Raw genomic sequence first — 18,558 nt, 5'->3', positions numbered from 1 at the left:
AGGACGGGGCGTGGGGCGTGAAGTGCTGGCCCACAGCCTCCCTGGGAAATGCAGATCTGGGGCTTCTCTGCCCACAGCCCTGAGATGAGAAGGAGAGAGTCATTCGGCTGCGGCCTCCTGCTGGTACTCTCTACTCTGATCCTATGGGACTGGTTTTCTAGGGCACGGTGGAAAGGAGGCTTCCCCAGGATGAATGATTCCAAGGAAAGCAAGTTGCGACTACTCATTCCTACGTCTTTGACAAGACAAAAAGGACCAGGTATAAAGAATAAGGGGAAAAAATTAACACTGGGGAAACGTGAGGAGGTGGGGCCCTGAACCAAGGATGTTGATTAATCCTGTGCACTAAGCGTCAAAGCAGAGCTGGGAGGATGGGCCTCTCGCTTCCCGGATCCCAGCTTGGGGGTGAGGGCAGAGTGGATGAGTTCAACTCTGGGTACCTTGAAGGAGGGACCCTTTTCATGGCCCCATCACCACCCAGGGCTCATGCACAGGTAAACTGAGGCACAAGAGAGGCCAGAGAGAGGCTAGCCAGATCGAAGTCGGAAGCCCCATTCCTGCCCGGAGGTATCGCTGATGGTGGAAGGGCAAGCATGTGTTTTGCACCATGAAATTATGTTAGGGGAGGAATTTTTCCCCTCTCCTGTGGGGCAGACCTGACACAGCTAAGCAAGGAAGGCCAGGAAAATATCTCAGGAATGTGGCAGGAGTGCATCCAAGAGAGGCAGCTGTTGTTGAGCAGGAGAGGCCAGATGTCGCTAAGCAGGGCATGTTGGAGCTGGAGAGACCCCAGAACCCATCTCCTGGAGTCAGGGAGGCCAAACAATGTGCTCTACCACCGCGCAAAGACTACAGGAGAGAAGGGCAGACCCACCCAGAAGTCCACGACCAGATGACGTCCAGCCCCAACTCCTCGTGCCGTGCGCACCCTGGGGGTGGGGGTGGGGGTGGGGGGACATTGAGACAGACACTGGGACATTAGACTCAGTTCATCCTGAATTTGACCTTTCATGCCCCCAGGTGTGAGATGGCATGAAGGCCCAGGCCCGCTCCATTCTCCCCTCCTCTCCTGCAGTCACCAGGCTGCTTCATCCTGCCCTGCTCCCTCTCCTCGCCCCTGGCTCTGCAGAGACACCCGGAGCCTTTCCAGCAGCTGTAGCCCTCCTCTCCTCCCTGTCCTCCTTTCTGATGCTTTCCCCTCTACTTTCTACTCGGTCCTTTCCCTCTAGGCCCCTGCCTTCAGGCTCAGCCACTGGTATCAAATGACCCTAAGTTGGGGCCTCTGTATTTTTAACCCACCAGACACCCGAAGCTCCTGCTACTGAAACCTGAGGAGCTGGTTTCACACTCCCCTCTCCCTACCTCACACACACACACACACACACACACACACAACCTGGCCCCTCTGTCTCCCAGGGTCTGGTTCAGCCCTGTCAGCAGCAGGGAAGGACCCCAGACTGATACAGCTCTGTCCCCAGGAGACCTTGTGTTGGAGGAGGAGGGGAGCAGGTGGGAGAGAGACCTCCGAGGAGGGTGTGCCCGGTGTAGGGGGAAAGTGGCTGGTGTCCCTTACAGACGGGCCTTTTCTTTGCTAGCCCACAGCCTCTCATCCGCCAGACTCCTTTTTCATGAGGCATTTGTAGATTTTTGGCCCAGCCTTCATTGTAAGACTAGCCTGAAAAGTGGTTAAGGGCACAAGTTCTGGAATCAGAATCATCTAAAAAAACCGGGTCGGGTGGTAAGAATGTGTTTGTTGTACGGATTAATGGATGATGTGACTAAGGCCTTTGTCCACTGCCAGACATAATGTGCAGTCACTTAACACATGCGCTTTGTTTTTGGTGACAGTCTACGATTTCCCCCAGCTTTTCTCAGCATTTCTCTCTCTCTGCTTTTTGGCATAGCCAACTCCCTCCTCTAAAAAAAGCCTGAGAGTGAACCGAACCACAGGGCAGAGTAGACCAGCTCACAAAGCAAAAGCCAGTGAGTGGGTGAAGAGGAAGGAAGAGCTGCCGCCGAGGGTGGGCAGGAGAGAAAGCTCCTGGGGACTCCACAGTGACCTGAGATGCAGCAAGTGCCAGGCTCAGGCTCAGAGGTTAAGCTTTGGGGAGCGGCCATCACCTGTATTGAGCTGGAGCATGAGGGGCGGGTGCTATGCCTGAAGCAAAGGCTACAGGCATCCAGACAGCATCGTTTCAGTCTCTGCTGCAAGGCTACGCCAGGGAAAATGGCCAAGGGATGGGATGGGGTCGAGATGCCCTGATGCCTAGGGCTGAGGGCAGGGACACCAGATCATCCTCAGAGGTGGAGTGGTAGCCTCCACAGTCACCTCGCACCACACAGCCCCTTCCAAATTGTTTAACCTCTCTGGACCTCCTGTCCTTCCTGATGAAATGAGGTGTCTTCTAGCATGAAGATTCTATGAGTCTGTACATTATCTGAGGACCTGAGTGGGTGCTGCGACCCAGCTATAAGGTGTGGCATCCTGCTCCTTTCTCATCCCCTCCGTTTCTCTGATCCCAGCTTGACTTGTCCTGTCCTTGCTATCAGTTGAAATGGAGAGTAACTTTGAGGGGATACCCTCAGCAGGCAGGGATGCTTGATTCTGACCCCTTCCCAGCCGGGCCCCTGAAAGACTCCCCCTGCCCGGCCACCCTGAATGAAGATCTAGGGAGAGAGCATCTCCGAAAACCAGATGCGACACGTCCAGGAGCTGAGGGCCGATGCAAATGTTTACTCTCCTGACTGGTTACTGAGCCCCTCGCTGGGCTCCAGGAAGACACAGGCTGGGCTCCCCTCAGCCCCACCTCATCTCCTACCCATGGTGCCATCAACCCAGCCCTAGGATCGCCTGTCTCTCTTATCTAAGGTTCTTCCTCTCGGCATCTCTCTGCCCCAACTAATACGCTCTCTCGGATGTTTTCCCAAGCTCATCACCTCTAAACCTCCCCCACCCGGCCCTCAGAACACCCCGATGTCGTGTGAGCTCCTCCTCTTTTGGGGTTAGTAGTAGGTCTCCTTCTCCACCCAGCCTGTGGAAGAGAAGAGACCAGAGTGAACCGGGGAAGGCATCAAGGGGAGAAAAACAGAAAGATGAGCCAGGACAGGGTGGGAGGCCTGAGCGGGGAAGGCAGGGCCCCAAGGATTGGAAGGCTCAGCGTGGTGGGGTCAAGGACTAGAGGGCAGGGTCCAGGCACTGCACAGGCCAGGCAGTGACCTGGGGAGAGGGGCCATGGGGCTGCAGGAACCATCTGCAATGGGACAGCCAGTCAGGAGCCTAGTGACCTCCCAGGCCAAGGTGTGGGGGAGCCTCACCGCCGGGATAACGACGAATGATGAGTCTTCTTATTTCATCATACACAAAGATGAGGAGGCTGTAGGGGGTGGCACAGAACCACCAGGTTATCCTGAAGAGAGCAAAAGCTGGTCAGCAGAGGAGAGAGGCGCCTGAGAAAGGCAGGAGCAGAGAGCGTGGCTGGGAATCGAGTGTTTTGTTTATTGTGTATGTGGGGTAAGGGAGTTAGAGAAGGCGAGGTTCGGAGGATCAGAAAAAGAATGAGACCGGCACTTTACAGGAACAGATTGCCTTTAATGAGGCGAGAAGGGGCAGCAGTCAGATTAGTGAGCTGCTGCACTAACCCAAAAGAAGAGTAAGTATATATAGGCATACATGTGGAAATCTACTGTCTTAAGGGGGCCTGTTCTTCTCCAAGATTGTTTGGAGTAGTTATCTCTTAAATGGCTGGGGCAAGGAATTCTGGAGATCGGCCAGAGGCTGGACCAGCTGGGAGCTGGGGTAACCAACCTTAATGTCCATTTTTTCCTTCGGGTGAGAGAGTTCTTTGTTTTGCATAGAATGGTGGGGAGGATCTGAAGAGAATTTTAACTCCAGGCTATTTTGAGCCACGTAACTTTGCTTCGGTGTGGAAAGTTGATTCCTACCTTTTGAGGAGGCCAGAGCCCGGAGAGTGAGGGTGGAGGGCCCAGGACAGGAATATTAAAAAGCCGATGAGGACAGAGTGGGATAAATGCCATCCAAGAGGCATATTCCGTGTTCGTGGAGATTATATACTGGTTTCCATGGAGTCACTGAGGGAGAGCCCCCTTTGCTTTCCGGGTCCTCTAGCTCTTGCACCCACAAGCAGGATGGTCCGTCTGAGACTAGATGTGGGGGATATCTTGCCAGGGAACATATATCCTCCTCCATATTGCACGGATGGGGAAATCTTTTCCTTCCTGAACCTCTTCAATAGACCAAGGAGCTGACTCCAGAGAGGGGTAGGGTCAGGACCACATTTGTCCCTTGAGTGACAGAGAGATGGCCTAGACCAGCACTGTCTGATAGAAATATACTGTAAGCCACATGTGAAATTTATATTTTCTAGGAGCCACATGAAAATGAAACAAGTAAAGTTATTTTAGTATTTTATTTAGCCCCAAATATCCAAAAGATTATTGTTTCAACACATAATCAATATAAACATGTTTAATTAGTTATTTTACCTCCCTTTTTTATCCCCAGCCCTTGAAATCCAGTGAGTATTTTACACTGACAGTGTGTCTCAAGTAAGACACTAAATTTTTGGTGGAAAATGTAGTCCAACCAAAACAATAAAGTTGTGTTTAATAGAAAAATACTTGACAGTGCCTTAGTTTTTAACTTTCGGTAACTAAAATTATAAATTCAATTTCTCAGTCTCACTAGCCACGTTTCAAGAGCTCAGTAGTTGCATAAGGATGGTGGCTACCCTGTTGGACAGAGCAGGCCTAGGCCATGGCTATGTGTGTACACACATGCCCTTCAACCGATAGAAGCAGTTACATACATACAGTCACGCAGCCATTCAACAGCTGGTACCATATGTCTACTCTGTGTGCTAGGTCCTGCAGAAATGAAACTGAAGACATGATGGTCTTTGGTCTCAAGAAGCTCAAGTGATTGGAGAAAAGAGAGAAACACACAGAATAAGTAATCAGTGTTAGGTAATGAGTTCAATGGTCAAGGTTTATATACCGTGTTTGGGAGCATGGTTAATGCCCAACCACACTTACTAGCATTTGTATGTTGACATGATTAGCAACATCAGCTGAGCTACTATTAGCAAAGTGCCCCCCAGGTGCCATGCTCCATGTGTTATATGCATCGCTACATGTAATTCTCGGACAGTCTGCCAGATGTGTGTTATCGAGACTTTGCCATAAAGCTGAGGCTCAGAGAGGTTACCAACTTGTTCAAGATCATAGGATAATATACAGTACAGTTGAAATTCAAACCTGGAATTATCAGCATCTAAGGGCAGTACCAGTGTCTTAGTAAACATTAATTTAGCAGCTACACAATGCAAAACATTGTGTAAAACACTGCAAGGAACAGAAAGGTGAGCAAAATGAATAAACACGTAGAAAATCAGTTGGGAGAATACACACTAAATCATTAATAGAGGCTGCCAATTCAGAGTTGGGGGAAGGGGGAGTGAAATGGGAGTTTTGGTTCTTTCTCTACAAAACTGTTAAATGAAAAAATTTCATAAGCATATACTAATATAAAAAATGAAAACATAGGACTTGAACCAAACAATGTACCAGACAGTAAGAATTTCAGTGTGCCCACTCACATACATACATACATATGAAAACATATTTGCAGAAGTACAGCAAAATTAGCCTTGCATAGATTAGACTATTTTATGATTGCATCAGTTCCGAGCAATACGTGGCCTAGGACAGCTATACCATGCATTATTATAGAAAAGAAACCACTCTGTTAAGCACTGGTGAATCCACTAAATTTGCATGTCTGGTGAGTGCAATCACTCATCCCTAATCCCTCCTCAAATAAGATGCGTTTCTACAGGCGGTCCTCTCTACATCACTGAGTGCCGCCTGCCCCACTCGACTTCCCACTCAACCGCACTTCCTCCCATATGCTTCCCCTGTGCCCAGAGAAGCCTTGCCTTGCCCCCCTCCCCTTACTCACTTGAGTGGGTACATTCGCAGAGCCACGTCCATGCCTGGAGTGTAGGACAGAAAAGCGGCCAGGATTGTCTCCTCCAGGATCCCAAATATGAGGATCTTGTTTCTGAGAGGAGATGTTTATGGGGTGAGGGAGGTGATCAGGGAGAGATAGGGGGTGCAGTTTGGGGCGGGGCTGGGGCTGGGGGGTGGCGCTCACTTCATGCCCTGCTGGAAGATTGAGTTGCGGCGGGTCTTACATATGAGGAGGTCAGCCCACTGCACGATCACGATGCTGACAAAGAAGGCCGTTTGGCACGTGAACTCCAGCACCTTCCGCTGCTCATAGGTCTGGGGAAGGACGGGCAGAGGGGAGCCATCAGCGTCAGGAGGGATTCAGCTCTGCCTCAGAAGCTGCTTCTTTCTTCTGCCTTCTCACACCCCAAGGCTGAATTAGGGGACCTCTTTAGATTCCCACAGCCCTTCTCACATATCTCTGTCATAGCACTTTTCACTTTGTGTTGTGTGTTTATGTTTTCCTTATCTGATTGAGAGCCCCTCAAGGGCAAGCACCTCTTCATTTTTATCTGGGTCCTCCCTCCCCGTGCTTTGTTCAGTGAGTGGTAGGGAGGATGGCTCATAAATATTTACTAAGTTAATCAGAAGAGTGGTGTAAAAGAAGGTGGACTCAAAAGGAAAGCAGGGTCTGAGGAAACAGGTAAGGAAGGTGGGACTATAGGGAATCTGCATGCAGAGGGGAAGGGACACCCGAAGAGTGGGCCCAGGTGGGAGGCATTCGCTCGTCCAGTCATTGATTCTTTCATTCACATTTTGCACAGAAGGAAGTTAAGAGTCCAGTGGGGAAGATAAATATGTGACGTCAGCACAGTAGGCTGGTTATGAGGGACATCACAGAGGGCTGTGCAAGCACAGGAGAGGTGCATTTAAATTAGACTGGAGAAAAAGCTCATTAAAAAAAAACAACAGCAACATGTTTGTGGGACTTCCTTGACTGGTTAAGACTTCACCTTCCAATGCATGGGGGTGTGGGTTCAACCTCTGGTTGGGGAGCTAAGATCCCACGTGCCTCACCGCCAAAAAAACCAAAACAAAAAAACAAGAGAAGCAATATTGTAACAAACTCAATAAAGACTTTAAAAAGTGGTCAACATCAAACAAAGTCTTTTTTAAAAATAGCATGTTTATAAATAACTTGTAGCTCGAATGAAAAATTGGAAAATGTGTAGGACCGAACAATAATGAGATACTACAGATAGAACTTCATGGGATGTGGTCAGAGTTGTACTTGGAGGGAAATACAGAGCCCTAAGGGCTTCCCTGGTGGTTCAGTGGTAAAGAATCTGCCTACAGGGCAAGGGACGCAGGGTCAATCCCTGGGTGGGAAGATCCCCTGAAGAAGGAAATGGCACCCTGCTCCAATATTCTTGCCTGGAAATCCCATGGACCGAGGAACCTAGAGGGCTATAGTGCATGGGGTTGCAAATGTTGGACTCGACCTAGATACTAAACTATCACCACCACCATAGAGTCCAAAACAATAGAAAACAAAAGCTGGAAATTGATGAGCCAAGCACTGAACTTGGAATGAGACCAGTCAGCACATTTCTGTGCATCAGATCATGCCACCCCTGCCTCTGCAGCCAGCTACCGAAACCAAACCACTCCCATCATCACGAAAATTTTAGTTTCTGACTCACTGTCATTCTAATGGCGCCTGTCCTCATCTTTGGAGATTTAAATATCCATGTTGATGATCCTTCCCATACCGTGGTCTCACAGTGTCTTCATCTTCTACTCCAATGGTATACTCCCTTCCCCACCTGATTGCTTGCTCCCATGATTAATCTCCAGATGTCTTTTTCAATAGCCACATTTTTTCTGTGATTTCACTCTCAAGCACCTCTTTTCTCTCTGTTCACCATCTTCGTCTTTCAATCTCACCTACTTTAGTATCCTCATTCCAACACTTCTTTGGACTCCTCTTGGGCTTACAATCTATGAACCCGGTATGTTATCTATTTGGCTGTTATCTTTCTCCCTTCCCACCCTGTGCCCCTAACTAGAATATAACCTCCGCAAGAGCAGTCTCTTGGCTATTTTTGTTCACTACCATATCCCAGGGACAAAACAGTCTCCAGTGCATAGAAGATGCTCAACAAATATTTGCTAAATGAATGAACGGTGACCAACTGAATTACTGCCAGAGGCATTAGCAGTATGTAGGGTACCTCCTAGGGAGGAAGCTCTATACTTGATAATCTGAAGATTGCAGCAGTGGAAGAGGCATAGACCTCGCCTTTATGGCATTTGTTTGGCAGGGCAGTTGTTCTCAATACGTTTTGCAATATCTTAAGACATTGCTGACATCATTTGATGTTAATTCAAATTAATTTTAATTATCATTAGTTGATTGTAAATAAACATATGACAAGCTTCATCTTGGTAGCAGGGAGATGGTTTCAAGGTATAAAACTAACAAGGGGCTTGATCTGAGGATTAAGGAGATGTTGACAAGGTACACAGCAGGGAGGACTCTGGGCATCTTTGGACCTTGCTAGTGGGGATACTGACATCTGTCGGCCTCGAGAGGCTCAGATAGTGGAAATCTGTTGGAGAAGACTCTTGAGAGTCCCTTGGACTGCAAAGAGATCAAACCAGTCCATCCTAAAGGAAATCAGGCCTGAATATTCATTGGAAGGACTGATGCTGAAGCTGAAACTCCAATACTTTGGCCACCTGATGCGAAGAACTGACTCGTTGGTGCTGGAGAGGATTGAAGGCAGGAGGAGAAGGGGACAACGGAGGATGAGATGGTTGGATGGCATCACGAACTCAATGGACATGAGTTTGAGCAACTCTGGGAGTTGGTGATGGACAGGGAGGCCTGGCTTGCTGCAGTCCAAGGGGTCGCAAAGAGTCGGACATGACTGAGTGACTGAACTGAACTGAACTGTTTGTGCGAGCCAGCGTTCCAACAGTGTTCTTGATTTTAACGTACTTTTGAGAACCCTGCAGTTAGCTTGGTTTGGAGGCATCGTGGTGACATGGGAAAGTGCTGGGCAGGAATCAATCCAGAATTCTAGTCCAGCTCTTGTAGGGATTCACTGTGGGGCTTTGAGCAAGTCGCTAAACATTTCCAGACTCAGATTCCTCATTTGTAGGATGAAGAATAGGCCATCTTGTCCTCCGTGGACTGTATGTGAAGTCTCTGGTCCTATGAGTCTAGCAAAAATTGGTGTCACATCTCCCACTGTCTCAGAAATTGGGATGGAAGTGTTCACAAATACATACTTACTAAAATTCTTAAATACATATTTTTGGATAGGGGGCTTCAGTTTAGACCTCATTTATCTTGGTTGGTAGGAATGACTAATACAGAGAGGCATCCTCTAAGTTTAAACAGTTTAGAATGACAAGGAAGAGAATATACAAAGAAAATAAGTTTTCAGATTTAAAATCCTATTCTTTGAACTCCCATGGAAAAGGAGACTAACAGGAGAAAGAGGATCCAGCACTCATTTCTGGGGCAGTGATGATTCGAACCTGGAAATCAGCCTCCCAAAAGTTGATTGACAAAGAAGATTTCCAGGTCCAAGGAAGCCAGAAAGACCCAGGACGATATGAACAGGCAACAGACAGTCGTAATGAACAGAAATGAAGTCATTGTAAACAAAGAGAAGAATGTTTGCTGATGTGATCCGAGGTTGAGGTCAAATGTTAGAAAGCTCCTGTAGGACTGGAGATGAGGATCATCTCTGTCTGCCTGGTGTCTTCTGCTAAACCCATTTCTGCTGGTTACTTCTTCACTCTTATTGGCCAGCATTTACTACCTTGCCTTTCACTCACCCACTGCTGTCCATAGCTGTCCTCCAGGTCATTGATGTATCGATTTTCCCAGGTGACGCGGATGCCCAGCAGATCAGGAGGCTTAAAACCATTCTCAGCCAAGATCACAAAGTAGGTGAAGAATCCTGCCAGAGCCTGGATCATCCCTGTCAGTGATAGTTAGAGGTCAGGGGAACCTCGCTCAGAGGAGGATCTCAAAAGGCAGACCACGGAAGAGGTGGCGCCTGGGACTTGCTTCTATAGTAGGGTTGATGTGTGTCTGAGCTGTAATGTTGAAGATTCATGCCATCAGTGATTTGACCCTGCCATCTCTGTTGGACTTGCCTCCAAAGTCTGACACTGGTTTTTAAGCTGTAACCCAGCGTTATATAGCCATAAAACTGGAAAGGACCTGAGAGGGGGTTCATTCTCTCTCTCTCCACTGAGTGAATGCTGGACTCCTGCACACTTCCTCTGACACCAGGACACTCATCAAGTCCTCTCTTCCCCTCACATTTCTCGCATCTGCTCCATGACTCTCTGTTAGTCAAAACCTCCATCCCCATGCCTGGAAACCATAGCCGGCTGATGCTAATGTTTGCCTACTGACCACAGAGCTTTCACTGCAGATACCTGCACAGTGATTCTCACAGCAATTCTGAATTGTCATTTACGTTTCATCAGTGGGAAAACTGAAGCACGAAAAAGATTCAGTCATTATCCAGAGTGGTACAGGTAGTAAGTTGTGATTCTGAGATTCAAACATAGATATGGCTCCTAAATCTGTGCCTTTTCTATGTGTTTCCATCTCTAAATACTGATATTGTCTCCTCTGTCCATATCTCTTGCCTTTACTGGCATTGTGCCTGGCTACTCAAGAACGAAGAAGTGTCTTTCGAGACTTGGACCCACTATAAATACTATCTGTGTCCATAGCCTCGTTTCCCACTACTTCTTTATCAGGAATAAGCACTCCACCAACTTGATTTATTCACTCTTCATCAACCAGGTATCGCCTGGTCCCCGTCTGACCGTCCATTCATTAGCTGAGCCCTATCTTCCGGCCCCAAGTCTAAGTCCTGGCTCCTCCGCAAGGCCTCTCTGTCCGCAAGATTGGTGAGTCCTTCTGCCTCGTATTCCTGTAGTGTGTCCTATCTGTACTCAGTATGTGGCACTCGGAAAACAACCTGCCGTTCTTCCATGTGTGTTTGCGCCTTTCTGACTGGATCCTTAAGTCAAGAGCAGATCAGAGATAGCGGTTTTTTGTGCTAAGGCCTAGCGCAGTTCATAATTAAGAAGATAGCTCCCTGAACTTCCAAACCAAGACTGGCCTCAAGACCCTTCTGGGGCAGCCTCTCCGCACTCCCTTCCACCCCTCATTCCTGCAGCCGCACCAATCTGTCCGTAGGCCATGCCAATGAGACGGTGATTCACCAGCTTATCAGTCTTTGCGTTCCTTGGAGCCCTCTTCATGATGTCACTCTCAGCTGACTCATAAGCCAAGGAGATAGCAGGGACCTGGAGGATGGAGGGTGGAAGCAATAGGGAACACACAGTTCAGAAGGAAACTCAGAGAAGTCACTCAAGCTCTGCCCCTCTGCCTGACATAGACTGTCCCAACTCAGTCCATTTCACAGGAGTCCCACGAGCTGGGTCCCGGCTCGGTCCTCACCATGTCAGTGCCCAGGTCAATGCAGAGGATGGTTATGGTGCCCAGGGGCAGGGGGATGCCGAGGAGGATGAACATCAGGAAGGGGGTGATCTCGGGGATGTTGCTGGTCAGGGTGTAGGCGATGGATTTCTTCAGGTTGTCAAAGATCAGGCGGCCTGGGAAGGATGGTCAACCTTCTGTGAGCAGCACAGAGACATCACACCTCCCACAAACCAGCTCCTGGGCAGAGAGGCCACTACAAAGCAGTGTCACACAGTCCGTGAAAGGGTCTTGGGCCGTGGCAGCCCAAGTTTTGTTTCTAAATTGTGTGACTGTTAGTTAAAGCCATGATTTAAGCATGTCAGATTTGTATACTCTGCGTTCTTGGATTCAACATGGCTACTATCATCTGATCTCTGAAAATCAAGCAGGCTGGGGCCTGGTTAATACTTTGAGATGTCTGAGAATGCCAGTATAAAAGCCCTAAGAAGATTAAGGCTGGATTTGCAGCAACATGGATGGAACTAGAGATTATCATACTAAGTGAAGTAAGTCAGACAAAGACAAATACCATATGACATCACCTACATGTAAAATCTAGAATATGACACGAATGAATTTACAAAGCAGACAGACTCACAGACGTGGAAAACCAGACTTAGGATTATCAAAGGGAAGAATTACGTATATGTAGAACTGAGTCACTCCACTATACACCAGAGACTAACACAATGTGGTAAGTCCATTACACTTCAATTAGAAAAAATTAAGGCTGAAATGGAAAGACCCTGGGTGTGGGTTCCAGTTGCTTTTTCTGCCATAACTAACTTGTGATCTTGGGCACCCCTCACCTCTCTGAGCTTCATTCCTTCTGCATTGCAAGATGGCTTGAATCCTTCCCTGACGACCTTTTAAAAGAGTGTCACCCTCCTTCCACTCCCTGCTTTACTTACTTTTTTCCCATTGCACTTGTCTTCTTTTATTATACTGTTCAGTTGATTTTCTATCTATCTTAATTCAACTAGAAATTAAGTTACCTGAGAGCAAGGGTGTCTTTTTACTCCCCATTGTTGAATCCCCAGCATCTAGAATAGTGCCTGATACATAGTTGATGCACAAAAGTTTATGGAATTGAGTGGACATACAATACTGAGGATTATACAAGGTCTCAATACTGAGGATCGTTCACGGTTTCAATATAATGTTAATCATTATTATTATGTGGATTGTAATAGGTTTTACTTCATAGCTCCAGACAAAAATCAGGGAGCCCAGGAAGCAGAAATCTGGGCTTCACCAATGGGAATTGTCTCTGTGAAAGAGGGGACTTGATTTGGCTCATTCAGTCAGGCTCCAAATGACCTTGATATGTCAACATCATTCAGACAACATGTTGCCTCAAAGTCCTCCTGAAATTGTGAAGTACAGAGTAGTCTTATGGATATGGCTACACCCTGAAACCTACAGTAGAATCCTACAGTAGAAACCTATAGCAGATTCAGGTAGGGTCTCCTGACTCTCCATGAGAGAAAAAAACAAACTATGCTGCACTGGAGCTGCCTGGACAATCTGGACTTTCCTCCAATCACATAAAGGTTCCACATAGTGATGGTCTAAGGACCAGCTGAGTCCAATTTGCAAAACTGTGACTTACAGTGATTTTTCCCAGTGTGTACAGGAGGTTGGAAGATGGGCAAAGGAAATGAGAATAATGTGCATCAACTCTCACCTGAGTCTGAGGGCCAAGTAAGTCCCTACCCTGGGCACCCAGCTTCCTCACCCTCCTCCACACCCGTGACAATGGAAGCAAAGTTGTCATCCAGTAGGATCATGTCGGCGGCCTGCTTAGACACGTCGGAGCCGGCGATGCCCATGGCGATGCCGATGTCCGCCTTCTTCAGCGCCGGGGAGTCGTTCACCCCATCCCCCGTCACCGCCACAATGGCTCCCTGGAGGAAGCACAGAGGGAGTGAAATAACACTGTATCAGGTTCAAGCCCCGTCCCAAAGGTCAGCTTGATTCCATCATCCCTTGTTTCTTGATATGGCTTCTTGGCCCTTCCTTCTCCTGCACCTCCTGAGACAGCAAAACTGTCAGGGAGCCCCCAAATAGATGCCTGTCTCAGGGGTTCACAATCGGATGCTCTCTGGCTCCTCCTCCAGCCCAGCCCACATGTTGCTCTGCTTGGTTTGGGGCAGGCTGGGTGACTTCCCAAGCCTCCTTGGTCTCCCTTACCAGCCTCTGACATCCCTCTACAATGATGAGCTTCTGCTGGGGCGAGGTCCGAGCGAACACGATCTCAGTGTGTTTTTGGAGGATCTCATCAAGCTGCTCAGAGTTCATATCCTTTAGTTCTGAGCCATGCACCACAATGGCTTGGGCGTCCCTGAGGAAGGGGAATTTCTAAAGTTTAGCTCCAGGTATTGAGAATTCACCAGGCATCCTGGTACCCTCACAGTCATCTTTGCTATAACCTGCATGTTTCTCCTTTCAGCCCCATCCCCTCAACTTGTCCCCAGCCGTGAGACTGGCGCACTGTATCCCTGCCCCCCACCTCCGTCCCTCTTCTCTGCCTTCTTCTTTGGCCCACCTTCATCTGAAAACCTACTGACACAGTCGCTTGGTCATTTTCCTATTATGTTTTACCCACCTACAGAAAGAACCTCAGAAAGCTTTAGTTGGTGGAGCAAGCTAAGGATGGAGGGGGAAAAATGGTATATCTGAGTTCTTTAGGGGGTCTCACCTAGGATTGACCTTGCTGACAGGGATCTTGAGCCGGGCAGCAATGTCCTCTGCTGTCTCAGAGCTCTCTGAGATGATGCCCACACCCTTGGCAATGGCCTTGGCTGTGATGGGATGATCCCCTGTTACCATAATCACCTGGGTTGGGAGGGGAGGGAAAGAGAGCAGAGTCATCTTCAGAGAGGTCCCCAGTCCTTCACCTCTCTCTCCAAGAGCTAACAGACCACTACTGTCATTCCACAGGGGTTTAAGTAGCTCATTCCCGAGAACTTGGGCTGTCAGTCAAAAATCTTGCTATGCTAGCTTCAACCCTTGGGAGGGGGTCAAAGCCATCAGACCATAAAACATAGGACAGATTGGACTCTGCTGCTGCTGCTGCTGCTGCTAAGTCGCTTCAGTCGTGTCCGACTCTGTGCGACCCCATAGATGGCAGCCCACCAGGCTCCCCCATCCTGGAATTCTCCAGGCAAGAACACGAGTGGGTTGCCATTTCCTTCTCCAGTGCATGAAAGTGAAAAGTGAAAGGGAAGTCGCTCAGTTGTGTCCAACTCTTCGAGACCCCATGGACTGCAGCCTACCAGGCTCCTCCATCCATGGGATTTTCCAGGCAAGAGTACTGGAGTTGGGGTGCCATTGCCTTCTCCGGTTGCCCATGAATAAATCAGGGATTTGAGTGTATTTACTATATTCAGATGGAGAAGGAAATGGAAACCCACTCTTGTATTCCTGCCTGAAAAAGCCAGTGGACAGAGGAGCCTGGCAGGCTACAGTCCACGGGGTTGCAAAGAGCCTGACGTGATTCAGCACGCACAAGCACACTATATTCAGAATTTCATGTATCGCTCCAGAAGCTATTCTGCCTCTTTTTTTAAAAATTATTTTATCTTAATTGGAGGATAAGTGCTTTACAATGTTTTGTTGGTTTCTGCCATACAACAACCCAAATCAGCCATAAGTGTATATATACTCCCTCCCTCTTGAATCTCCATCCCACCTCCCACCCCATCCCCCTCCTCCAGGTTGTCACCAAGCATCAGGTTGAGCTTCCTGTGTTATACAGCAGCTTCCCACTAGTTTTATATATGGTAACGTAGCTGCTTCAATGCTACTCTCTCAATTCGCCCCACCCTTTCCTTCCCCTGTTGTTTCTCTAAGTCTCTTCTCTGTGTCTGCATCTTTATTCTTGTTCTGCAAACAGGTTCATCAGTATCATTTTTCTAGGTTCCAAATATATGTGTTAATATACAATATTTTTCTCTTCCTGACATACTTCCCTCGGTATTACAGACTCTAGATTCATCCACCTCACTGCTGCTGCTGCTGCTAAGTCGCTTCAGTCGTGTCCGACTCTGTGCAACCTCAGAGACGGCAGCCCACCAGGCTCCCCTGTCCCTGGGATTCTCCAGGCAAGAACACTGGAGTGGGTTGCCACCTCACTAGCACTGACTTAAATTTGCTCCTTTTAACGAGTGAGTAATATTCCATTGTATGTATGGACCACAACTTCTTTATCCATTCATTTGCTGATGGACATCTCTGTTGCCTCTATGTCCTGCCTGTTGTAAATGGTGCCACAACGAACATTGGCATACCTGTGTCTTTTTGAATTATGGTTTTCTCAGGGTATATGCCTAGTAGTAGGATTGCTGGGTTTTGTGGTAGTTTTAGTCCTAGTTTTTAAAGGAATCTCCATACTATTCTCCATAGTGCTATACTTCCTTTTTAAGCTCAAAGACAGAAGCACCTACCATTAGAACAATTGCAGAAAAGGGACGTCTGGAAGAATCCATCTCCCTAGCAAAATTTCATCCCAGCCCAGTGCATTCTGATCCTCACTCTACCCCTCTTCTTCCCACTGCCTCCTTGTGTCCCTGGGTTCTGGCCCTTTTCCAGGTACCTGGGCCCAGCCCTAGTCCTATCCCTTTCCTCCCCAAAGATCAGGTGCCCATGTGTGTGGTCTTCTAGCCTTCTGTTCTCCTAACCCTCCTCACATTGTCTGTGCATGATGGCTTGTCTGTCTCTCTCCTCTGCTGGACTGAGAGTGTGGGGCCATGCCTATGATTCATGTTAAGTTTCCAGCCTAGCATAATTTCTAGCGCAGAGTAATCCATCAACAAGCAATTATAGAATGAAGGAAGGATCGCTTCCTGGGAACCGCTGCCCATGGTTCCCAAGTGCCCTCTAAGCACATAATTCTCAGGCTTTGGTGGGAGGGAGAAGGCAACTATCTGACTGTGGCTGAACTAAGAACAGAGGTCCTGGAAAGGTCAGTCTATTCACTCCCAGAGCGTGGAAATAAGCCTTGAAGGGGTTTTCCCATGAGCCGTCCTCATTCCATACTGGCACTGCTGGCTTGCTGGATGCAGTGCTAACTAAGCTGGGATTACCAGGGACTCAGGCAAGGTGCGCTATGAGCAGTTCCCCCCTCATTGCTTTCCAATGCCCTGGCTCGGTTGTGGGGCACTGGGGCCTCACAAAGCTCGTCCTGTGGGGTGCAGGGAGGATGTAGGAGGAACCCACAACCAAAAATTCCAGGTGTGGTTCAGACTGAGCCCTCAGTGATGGGTTTTTAGGCTTACCATGCCCTGAACATTTCCCAGTAGCTCATTAATAATGACGTGTAGGACAGTTGTCGTACCTAGGCTTGCCTCACCAGAACTACTGTTTACAGCAGTTTCTGGAAGTACCACCTCTCTGCCAGCCCGGAGAAATAAAAACAAAGTCAGTCACCCCAAGAGTGAGTTCCTAGGAGACAATTTCACAGAACATTGAGATGCATTCACATAATTGAAGAGAATGGCTCCCTTCAAAATAAAAGGCATCTAGTAGTTTCTGGAATTCGTCAAGCACTAAAGGAATTTCATGTCTCACTTCTTGATGCTGTCTGTACCTCTGGTGTTCCCACGTACTCTTGCAAGCTGCCTTCCTTGTTCCCTTGGGCCCTCTTCCCCCAGATCAGACCCATTGAGAGAGAGCTTCCAGCGCTGGTGACCTTAACTTCAGGTGCTTGCTGCTCAGCTGCAGTTCTTAGAGAAGGCTGAATTCATAGCCAGGGCCAAGTGGCCTCATACTGTTAAGGGCCTCAGGTAGTGGCAAATACGATGGGATATTTTTTTTTTTTTTTTAATGATTTGGTATTCTTCATTAAAAAAAAAAAAAAAACTTTTCATTTTATATTGGAGTAGAGCCAATTGGCTTCCCAGGTAGCTCAGTGGTAAAGAACCTGCCTGCCAATGCAGGAGACATAAGAGACATGGGTTCGATCCCTGTGTCAGGAAAATCTCCTGGAGAAGGACATGGTAACCCACTCCAATATTCTTGCCTGGAGAATTCTATAAACAAAGGATCCTGGCAGGCCACAGGCCATGGGCTTGCAAAAGAGTTGGACAGGACTGAGAGATAACAACAACATAGCCAATTAATAATGTTGTGACAGTTTCAGATGGACAGCAAAGAGACTCAGCCATATATATACATGTATCCCTTCCCTGCTGACTCCCCTTCCATAATGGGATAATTTTATTTCAGTTTTTTTTTTTTTTTGGCCATGCCACACACAGCATGTGGGATCTTAGTTCCCCAAGGAATCAAACCCACACCCCCTGCATGGGAAGTGTGGAATCTTAACTACTGGACCATCAAGGAAGTCCCTTATTTTAGTTTTTTAAAAATCATTCATTCCTAAGGCCTGAACACATGACTATCTGAGAAACACCAGTCCCACCATCAACTGTAAAAAAAATTTTGCTGCCACGCAGCTGTTATCCAGCCTCTTTCAACAGCTTCATCACATCCATCAGCTCTGCGTCAACACCACTTTGGAGTTAACCTTGGAAGGTTCTCACCGCTGGGACAACACTCTATATTGTATGCTTAGTCGTGTCCCACCCCCTGTGACCCCTGGACTGTAGCCCGTCAGGCTCCTCTGTCTATGGGATTTTCCAGGCAAGAATACTGGATTGGGTTGCACTTTCCTTCTCTCGAGGAGCTTCTCGACCCAGGGGTCAAACCTGAGTCTCCTGTGTCTCCTCCACTGGCAGTCAGGTCCTTTACCAGCGAGTCGCCTGGGAAACCCAACCCCCTGTTTAGCCACTACACTTCATCCTCCTTGAAAGATGGCCTCCTGTGTACATCTTATACTCCCCTATAGGGAGAAAAGGGAGTGATGCAGATTTCCTCACCAAGCCAGCCAAGCTTCTGTCAGCTTCATGTCCAGAAGAGGTAAGAAATTAAAGTGTACACCTGTGCCCAGAACAAGAACGGGCCCAGGAAGCACCAGCCTTTGTGCTTCAGGTGCCAGCTTCAGACCCGCCTGAATCCTCTGCGGACTGTTACCTGAGGATTGCTCAGCCTCGTGGGCCATGAGC

At 48.1% G+C, this 18,558-nt stretch overlaps 1 protein-coding gene and 1 long non-coding RNA gene across 2 annotated transcripts in view; one reads left to right on the top strand and one right to left on the bottom strand.

Moving 5' to 3' along the window:
* Positions 1-58: 58 nt before the first annotated feature.
* Positions 59-17,917, top strand: LOC138416477 (uncharacterized). Its single transcript, XR_011247692.1, has 3 exons — positions 59-259; positions 10,808-10,914; positions 15,479-17,917. It is a non-coding gene; the product is annotated as an uncharacterized lncRNA (long non-coding RNA).
* Positions 2,715-18,558, bottom strand: part of LOC138416472 (sodium/potassium-transporting ATPase subunit alpha-4) — a 33,332-nt gene continuing 17,488 nt past the window's right edge. The window contains exons 13-22 of the mRNA XM_069545661.1: positions 14,193-14,329; positions 13,685-13,835; positions 13,230-13,398; positions 11,471-11,625; positions 11,193-11,316; positions 9,820-9,965; positions 6,173-6,303; positions 5,978-6,079; positions 3,316-3,407; positions 2,715-3,032 (exon numbers count right to left, since the gene is read on the bottom strand). Of these exons, the coding sequence (XP_069401762.1) occupies positions 3,004-3,032; positions 3,316-3,407; positions 5,978-6,079; positions 6,173-6,303; positions 9,820-9,965; positions 11,193-11,316; positions 11,471-11,625; positions 13,230-13,398; positions 13,685-13,835; positions 14,193-14,329 (1,236 nt within the window). The 3' untranslated portion in view covers positions 2,715-3,003. The remainder of the gene's footprint in view (positions 3,033-3,315; positions 3,408-5,977; positions 6,080-6,172; positions 6,304-9,819; positions 9,966-11,192; positions 11,317-11,470; positions 11,626-13,229; positions 13,399-13,684; positions 13,836-14,192; positions 14,330-18,558) is intronic.

The sequence above is a fragment of the Ovis canadensis genome, chromosome 1, assembly GCF_042477335.2.
Source record: "Ovis canadensis isolate MfBH-ARS-UI-01 breed Bighorn chromosome 1, ARS-UI_OviCan_v2, whole genome shotgun sequence".
NCBI classification, from domain to species: Eukaryota; Metazoa; Chordata; class Mammalia; order Artiodactyla; family Bovidae; genus Ovis; species Ovis canadensis.
The sequence above is the reverse complement of the archived record's forward strand: the minus strand, read 5'-3'. Positions and strand labels throughout refer to the sequence as shown.